The 8,557-nt window shown below is 51.6% G+C and overlaps 1 protein-coding gene across 2 annotated transcripts; it reads right to left on the bottom strand.

Annotated features, from left to right (window-relative positions):
• Positions 1-391: 391 nt before the first annotated feature.
• Upk3a (uroplakin 3A) lies at positions 392-5,777 on the bottom strand. Of its 2 annotated transcripts, XM_021217296.1 has the most exons (6): positions 5,653-5,777; positions 4,734-4,889; positions 3,326-3,605; positions 2,310-2,392; positions 1,550-1,682; positions 392-702 (listed from the first exon to the last, which is right to left on the bottom strand). In XM_021217296.1, exons 1-6 carry the CDS (start codon positions 5,702-5,704, stop codon positions 555-557), a joined length of 852 nt encoding a protein of 283 aa, XP_021072955.1. In that variant the 5' UTR covers positions 5,705-5,777; the 3' UTR covers positions 392-554. The 2 variants fall into 2 exon arrangements, with proteins under 2 accessions (XP_021072955.1, XP_021072956.1); XM_021217297.2 differs by lacking the exons at positions 2,310-2,392; positions 3,326-3,605 and having other exon boundaries at positions 550-702; positions 5,653-5,731.
• Between the last annotated feature and the right edge of the window lie 2,780 nt (positions 5,778-8,557).

Here is an 8,557-nt window from a genome sequence, read left to right as displayed (position 1 = left end):
CTATCTATCTATCTATCTATCTATCTATCTATCTATCTATCTATTATCCCTACTTACATACCTCTTGCTATGTAGTCTTTTATTTGAGCTTGCTATCTACCTATAGAACCCACTCATTCTAAACCAAAAGCAAAGATCATTCTCCAGAAGGCACAAAACAGAGCCATAAAGATGCTCTCCCGGAAAATGGTTTAGGAAGCTGGGTCAGGCTAGCCTTGTAACACCCCTCCATTTTACAGATGGAGAGACGAAGACTCAGGGCCCAGGGCTGAGTAACACATTCAGGCAGCTCTCACTACCATAGTTTTGAACACAGTGTCCCCACCTCCTGAGACCCAGTGTGAGCCCTCAGAGTGACGTTACCCTCACATCCATCCCCTGCTGCTTCTTTCACTCTGGACAGTAACACTTAAGATTTTATTTAGCTTTTTCATGAAGTTGGACCACCATGTCTTGTTTCACATCCGGTCCAGTCGGAGCATAAACACCGTCGCTGCCAACCACAAGACCAAGTAGAAAGGAGGCCATGGCTTGGGGCTGGGGCTTGGCTTGTTTCAGTCTTGGAGCTTGCTGGAGAACACCTCTGCTCTGTCTAGGGGTGGGCCCCGGTTCACAGATGAGTAGGAAGCCTCAGAAGTCCCCAGGGCCTCCTGGGTGATCTGTGAGTCGTGTGTCATTTCCCCATCAGAACTGCCCATGTCCCTGGCACAGAGAGAGAGAGAGAGAGAGAGAGAGAGAGAGAGAGAGAGAGAGAGAGAGAGAGAGNCAGGATTAGGGGAACAGAGCAGACCTGGTCTCCTCCAGTTGCTCAGGGCCCTAACTTAGACATTACATTGCCTTCCTGGGCATAATCTCAACAAGTCAGTATTTTTGGAGTCCTTGCTGTATGCTAGACCTCTGGAATAAGGGAAGGGTCACCCTTCATGAACTTATATAGTGTCACATCTTTGAGCTGAAGAATTGGAGGCCATTGTTCCAAGTCCTCAAAGTGCCCTGATCATCAGGGGAGAGAGATCAAAGTCAAGAATGATCACACAGAGTGGACAAGTCCAGATGGGAGACTTCCTGGAGGAGGAGGCAGCTACTCTGACCTTAAAGAGGATCATGGGCAGAGAGAGGCTCATGGGATGAAATAGGAAGACTCTGCCCTGAACATTACTATTGCCTCCATTTTCCATATGGGGAAGCTGAGAACCTGTACGCCTTGCTAAGGTCACTCCATCAGAGTTAAAGCAAGTCTCCTCTGTGGGGTGTTGGGATTGAATCCAGAGCCTCCTGTGTACCGGGCAAGTACCACACACCCAGCTCAAGAACTGAGATCTGAATGGGCCCACTGCCCACAAACCGGGATGCGCTTGAGTCTTTCCCTCTCCTGGGCCCTTCCCTTGCCCGCTGGAGGACGTGACCCTGAGATACCCAGGCTCTGTCTGCTCTCAGCAGCACCATGGCAGGCTGCCCCGGCTCAGAGGACCCTGACGCTAAGCCTTTCCTGGGGATGGGGGGTATCACCCTGTCTCCAGGCTCCTCCCCTTCCGGCTGCGGAACTCACACAAAGCTGAGGATGATGGCTCCAGCGAAGCCCACCAGCAGGAAGAAGGGCAGGGAGCCCAGAATGGACGTGATGACAATCATGCCTCCGCTCCGCCGGCCGGGCCACGTGTCGATGGCCGAGTAGGGGGTAGCTGCAGAGGACCACAGCCCACTTAATCCCAGAAAATGTCTCACCCTGGATCTTCTCCCAGGGACAGGCAAGGTAACCTGCCTTGGCTACCTGGAATCCAAGGTGACCTGGGAGACCAGGGCAGTAATTGCTCTCCCCAGACTTTGGCCCGGTGGCTCCTCCACTTCTCATCCGTTCCCATAAGCTGAGTCTTTCTGGTGTCTTCCCTTCTTTGCATAAGGTTAGTTACATGTCACTTCTGGTGACATGGATGGCATACATAGTCTCAACAAAATAAAGCTGAGCCAACAGTTCAGAGGGGATGTGGCTCTCCACTATTGTCACCCTTGGGAGTGATGGACAGGTCCGACAGTGGGCAAGTGACTTGTGACACTGTCTGGTTCTGAGTTCAACTCCATTCTGGTACCCCAGGTCTAAGCAGTCCCATATGCACACTGTCCCCAGAGGCCAACTCTTTAGGACCGGGTCCAGGAGTGCTGGGCCTGCTGCTGCCATTAGGGTTCCTAGAGGAATCCCACCAAGCTAGCCACGCGTGGAGATGGAGGTGCCCGCTATGTGAGGGATAGAGGCCAGCCAGGCTTAGAGCCAGGACTCAGCTCCAAGGAGCTCGCCCACAGCACACACTTACGCCGATTGGTCCGGATGGGATCTGACCATAGTGTCTGGTCCTGCACCAAGCCTGTGGACATGTTGACCAGGATATATTTGAATCTGAAAGAAGATGGAATAAGGGTGACTTTCATCTCACTTGTGCATCCAGCCACGGGAAACAGGAGGGAGGAGGACTGTGGGGAGCACACAGGAAGTCTTCCACAAGATAGCTACTGGGTGAGGTTAGGACAAAAGAAGGATGCTGGACTTGATCACATATCCCCTGGATCCTTCTCCAGCTTGGTAGCATCTACTCTGGGAAGCCTTCCTGTTTGGGGCTGTTGCTCAGCCTTCCTCTGGGAGCACCCCCTTTTAATTTTATATACCTGCAGCACCCTGGCTGGGTGTTAATCCATACACCCTCCTGGCAGCTGCGGTCCTTGTGGTCACAAAGAGAATCAGAAAACCAGCCCAATAGCTTTCATCACCAGCACCAGTTCCCTTGGATCAGGGCTATGTTTTAGGTGCAAGAATCCCCCAAACAAGCTAATCAGAAGAGAAGACCCAGAGAGACAATAAGCTCTGTAGCCCACTTAAGTCCCAGTTTAGATGGTGGAGTGGATAGTCTGAGGTCCAGTTCATCCACAGCCTGTAGTTTAGTGACCCTTAAAATTAAAGCCCCCTTAGGGAGCTATGGCTGTAGCTCAGTGGAAGGGCCCATGTTCAGCATGTGCGAAGCCACAGGAGCACATACAGCCTTAAGCCAGGCAGCACAGGGGGTCAAGCTTAACCTGGGCTATGTGAAAGCCTGTCTCAAAGTAAAAGAGGGGGTGGGGGAGAGAAAGGCAGGGAGAGAGGAAGAGAGGAGGGAAGGCAAGAGGAAAGGAAGAGAGGATGAATTTCAAACTGCAGAGCAGACCCTCTTGGGTTTCTGGGTACCTGCTGCAAACCAGGAAGTCCACCCTCCCTGATACCTGATCCCTGAGCAAAAGCTCCAAGAACTGGGGTTTCCCCCATTCCATCCCCCATCCTCCCACAGCCTCTGACACCCACCTGTACTCAGTGGCCGCTGTCAGAGGTGGGTTGCAGAGGCCTTGGAAGTTGGGGTCCCAAAAACAGGTCCCGTTGTTGCCCACCCTGACTAGGTATGCGTTCAGGATCTCTGAGGCCTGGGTCACATCTCCAACAGCATCCAGGCTGGGCAAGTCACCACAAGGGGTCAGGTCAAAGGCCGCAGCTTTATAGGGGCCCGACCTCCCACCTTGGGTTTGCCGGAAAGTGGTGCCCAGTGGAACACCGGCGCTGTCCTGTACAGACACATTCCTGGACATGGCTGCAGAGACGATGCAGGAAGTCAAGACCCTGGCCACTCTAACTCAGCAGCAAGCACTCAGTCACCCACCAAACACCCGAGTCCAAATCTGTCCAGGTACACGAGGATGATTGGCATGTGCTCAGAGGTAACAGTGCAGCTGGCTCGGAAGCACCCCTGTGAGGTTCTGGATCCATGTCTCACTCGCTGTCTTCCCTTGTCCCTCCGGATCAACAAACCTTTGCCACCTGTAGCTGGCAGCACTGGCTTTTTTTATTATTATTATTATTATTTTAAGGTTTATTTATTATATGTAAGTACACTGTAGCTGTCTTCAGACACTCCAGAAGAGGGCATCAGATCTCATTATGGATGTTTGTGAGCCACCATGTGGTTGCTGGGATTTGAACTCAGGACCTTTGGAAGAGCAGTCAGTGCTCTTAGCCGCTGGGCCATCTCTCGAGGCCGGATTCTTTCCTCTACAAAATGGGAAGGACTGGGATAATGCTAAAGTGAGTGTGGCTGGACCCATATTGGGCCTCACGTTTTCTCTTTTACTTCCTGGGTGGCCTTGGATCAAACCACTTGACATCTCTGGCCCCTGGACTTCTGTGAAATAGAAAATATCCACAGATTGGGCGCATGTAGGCAGTAATAGAGGCCTGCTGACAGGATGGGCTGCTGGAGATGTTAAGAGGCTGTTTATGGGTGGCTGGTCCCCAAATTCAGGAGTTGCATCAAAAGATTGTGGTTTGTGTTGCAGGGAGCAATCCAAGGAAAAACCCTGAAACGACCCTAGGCTCAAAGGCCTGGGAGACCAGAACGTAGCCGTCCGAGCCCCAGAGAGGGGCCTCCGACCCGTCTTCATCCCCTACTCTACCATAATACCCTGCATGCTGCTTGCAGACAGTGGCTCTAAAGTGGGCAAGGCACCTGATGCTAGGCGGGTGCTCGGGAACTGGTGTGGCTCCCCCCCACCAGCCTGGTAAGGGCAGGTCTGGGGCCACAGCCATAGTGGTGTCAGTGTGTGTGTGAGCAGTGATGAGCGAGGGCCTCCTGGACCTTCATAGACATGCAATATCCAACCCCCCTCCCCCCTCCTCCCCATAGACTGTCAAGTGCCCTTTTGGAGAGAAGCGGGTCCCTTACCTGAGTCGACCATAGCATAGAGGTAAACCTCGTAAGAGCCGCTGAGTGGCTCTGAGCTATCGAACATGCACAGAGGCTTCTCCAAGGCCACGGTGGTGAGGGTGGGGTTGTTGGTGGCAAAGGTCACACTGGCCAGTTGGGGCTGGAGGTTCACAGCTGGGGAAGGCAAGGAGGATAAAAACTGACCTCTGGGCACAGGAGTCATTGAGCACTTGCTGCAGGTCCAGTACTGGGTTTGGTCCTCCCAAATGGGCCATCCCATAAACTCCTCTCCTGTGCCCCTGTGCCCAGCTTGCTGGTCATCCTGGGCAGACACACCCCTACCCCACCCCAGTCAGACAGCTGCTGCCCTCTAGCTGTCTCCATAAGGTCTCTCTGGCCCCAAGGGTCCTCCACCCCCCACACTCTTCACTTGAACGGTCTACCCTAACAAGCAAGCCTCATCCGGTTTCCTTTCTCCCTGACCCTTTGCAGCTCCCCCACTGGCTTCCCGAATAGTCTCTGAGGAAAGACAGCGAGGTCCCTAAGTTCTCAGCTTCAACCCCTGCAGGCTTCTCCTCACTATCTGCCCCAGCCATAAGAATCAACAGGCCAATGCCAGGATGGACCATCTCTCCCACTCCAAGAACTTGCCGTTCTACCTCCCCTCAGTTCAGGGGTCACCACAGGACTGGGTGAGTCTGCTCTCTGCAGCCCCTGTGTGATGTTCCCTAGCAACACCCATCACAGGATTGAGGCCAGCCCAAGGGTGGGCGCTGGGATTCTCATCAGTTTCTATTACTACAGCTGCTAACATCTGTGTCCCTAGTGCAGGCGCCTATTCCTGGACCCCCCTAAATGAGATTCCCGGCGCCACTCCGTGTCTCCACTCCCCTCAGGCCTCCCTGGACACGCCCCGGTGTTCTCATCCCCGGCTTACTCCAGCCACACGGCAGGCATCCGAGGACCAGCAGGGCCCAGAGCAGGAGCATCGCCCAAGATGAGCCTTCGCGATGTACTCTGCCTGCGAACGCGCACCTGGTCCCTGCAGCTCGGCTCACCTGCCACCAGCAGGGCATGCCCCGCCCCTCTCAAGCGGACCAATCCGAAGCCTCTCCTTGATAAATTTGCATACAGTCCCGTCCTGGGCTCCTCCCGCCAGTGCTGTGTAAGGACCAGCAACTAAAGCTCTGGTCCTTCTCTGGGTCTTCTGCAAAGCTCTTAAGGTGTGCTGAAACTGCGCTGAGGTTTTCACAGTGTTGTCAGGGATAACGCAATCTTTGGAACCTCAATTTCTATATTGTAAAGTAGAGATGCTAATTCCCACAAGCATCTTTGGGACCTCAATTTTTATAATGTAGAGATGCTAATTCTCATAAGCATGAGCCCATACTATGTGCCAGATACTGATAAAATTAACAATCATGGAAAAATGAAGTCCTGGATGGTGACTCTTTCTGTTCACAGGCCGTACAAGACAGAGGCTCAGGGAGGCAGGGAAGGGGCAGGAATCTCCTCCTGAGAGACAGCAGGCAATAGTGATGCTGGGCTGGAGTGCAGCTCAGTGGTAGATGTTTGCTTGGTCCAAGTAAGACCCTGGGTCCCCTCAGCAAAACCAAGGGGGAGGGGCGGAAGAGAAGAAAGCCTGCTCCTTTGTGCTGTACCTCTTCAGTTGAGGGCTCCTTCAAGATGAAACTGAACAGTATCCAGCCACTGCTGTCAGAACTCTTTGATGTGGATTGTGACTGCAAATGTCATTGGTCCTATCAGAAACACACGGCCCTAGAAATAGGGCTGATGCCCTGGGTATGCTCTGGGTGAAGAATGGAAGGGTTATGGGCCCCCAATCAGTGGTGGGAACAACAAACAAGGTTTTCCCATGAAGCAAGGTGTCTTGACCCACAGCAGAACATCCTGCTGTTGAGTAAGGGGCATTCCTGTTATGACCAATGAGAACGGGGGAGGGGAATTGTGTGTTCACAGATACCTTGTGGAAAGATGTCAATCTGAATGTTCTCGACTTGATTACTGTAAGAGAGAGAGAGAGAGAGAGAGAGAGAGAGAGAGAGAGAGAGAGAGGCTATTTTTAGATTGACAGATACTATGGTGCTTCTGCTGCTGGGGACCAAAAGAGCTAGCAAAAAAAAAAAAAAAAAACTGTGCCAACTTTTGATCTCTATAAAGATGGTGCCTGCGAACATGCTGTCAGGAAGCCCTTAAATGCACCCAAGACTCCACGTCTTGTCACTCCCTGTGTCCTGCAACACAAACGCCGCCGATGTATTGCACCGAAGAAACAACACGCTAAAGAAAACAAGGGGGAGGCTGCAGACTGCAGAATGTGCCAAGGGAATGAAGGAAGCCAAAGGAAAAACGCCAGGAACAGATCGTCAGAAGACCGTAGGCCGTCCTCGCTGAGAACATCTGCTTCTAAGTGTAAGTCTTTAACAGTAACAGATAAATCATCAGACCATGAAAAAAAATGGAAAGGAAAATGATGGGGGTCCTCACCCAAATTAGCCAGTTCCTTCCAGTGTCAGGAGTCTGTGTGCATCTCCAAATGCATCTAAAATCAATTTTATGTATAAGACATAGGAATGAACAAGCATGGACAGGGGACCAGTAAATCAATAAAGTGGGGAATGGATACTATGATCATCTATGTGAAAACTGGATCTGGGTGAATTTGCAACCAGCTGTCTCAGGCTCTTCTCAGAAAAGACCGTAAGAACACTCGAGTCCTGAGATAGAGCCCAGGATTTTCCAGGGAAGTTGTTGGTAGTGGGAGCCGGAGGGCAAGCCTGCGGTATCCAAGCACTGAAGATGCGCTCACTAGAGAATGAGGAAGATTTGGAATGCAGAAAGAACTCTAGGGGCAGAACAGGACAAGAAAGATGGACCAGCTGGAAAACACTTGCCTTGTAAGCACAGGACCTGAGTTCAAATTCCCAGCCCTCATGTGAAAAGCCAGGTACAGTGGCGCACCTAGAATTCCAGGGCTGGGGAGGTGGGGACAGAAGGATCCCTAGGATTTTCTGACTGTCCCAAAAAATATGGAATAAAGGGAAGACACTTGATGCTGACCTCTTGCGTGCACACGCAAACACACATGGACATGCTTAAAACACACACACACACACACACACACAAATAAATAAATAAGCAAAATGACAGGTTTTTTTGTTTTTGATTTTGATTTTTTTCTGACCACTTAAAGAGCCTTGCTTTACTGCTCCTGCCCTCCGACACTCACCCCTGCAGAGAACAAAGTTCAAATGCTTACATTCTGAAACCCACTTCCTGGCAAAGATCCCCTGGTCCCTTGGAGAGGGGCTAACTCCAGCCTGGGAAGGGCAAGCCAGGAGGACCTAGGCTTCTTGCAATCAGTTAAAGAATGCTGAACATATGTCAAAGTAGCCAGTCTAGACCAGCTGGAAGAGGTGCCCATCGCCCGACCTGGGGAACTTTGAGCACAAAATAAACAAAGGCGGTAAATATTTTACATTTAGCCTGTTTGATAAAATACAAGTCTGTGAGTCAATACTTAGTCTGTACAGAGGTGTAGAGATACTGGCTTAATGCAGTGACCTAGCTGTCAGACAGACAGACAGACAGAAAGACAGACAGACTGCGTTTGCTTCCTGGACTCACAGCAGCAAGGACTCAAAGGCACCTACCTACACAGTGTCCTGCCCGCAGTTTAACCTGGGTCTACTTGGCAGGAAGCAAACAGACAGATCCAAACCGGGGGTCCTGTCTGCCAAACAACAGACCACGCTGCTTTGAAAGATCTGTGTCCCAAAAAACAAAGGACAAAGCAAGACAGAGGCTGAGAGCCAAGGCTG

Source organism: Mus pahari, chromosome 17 (assembly GCF_900095145.1).
Source record: "Mus pahari chromosome 17, PAHARI_EIJ_v1.1, whole genome shotgun sequence".
NCBI lineage: Eukaryota > Metazoa > Chordata > Mammalia > Rodentia > Muridae > Mus > Mus pahari.
This window is presented reverse-complemented; position numbering and strand designations above follow the sequence as displayed.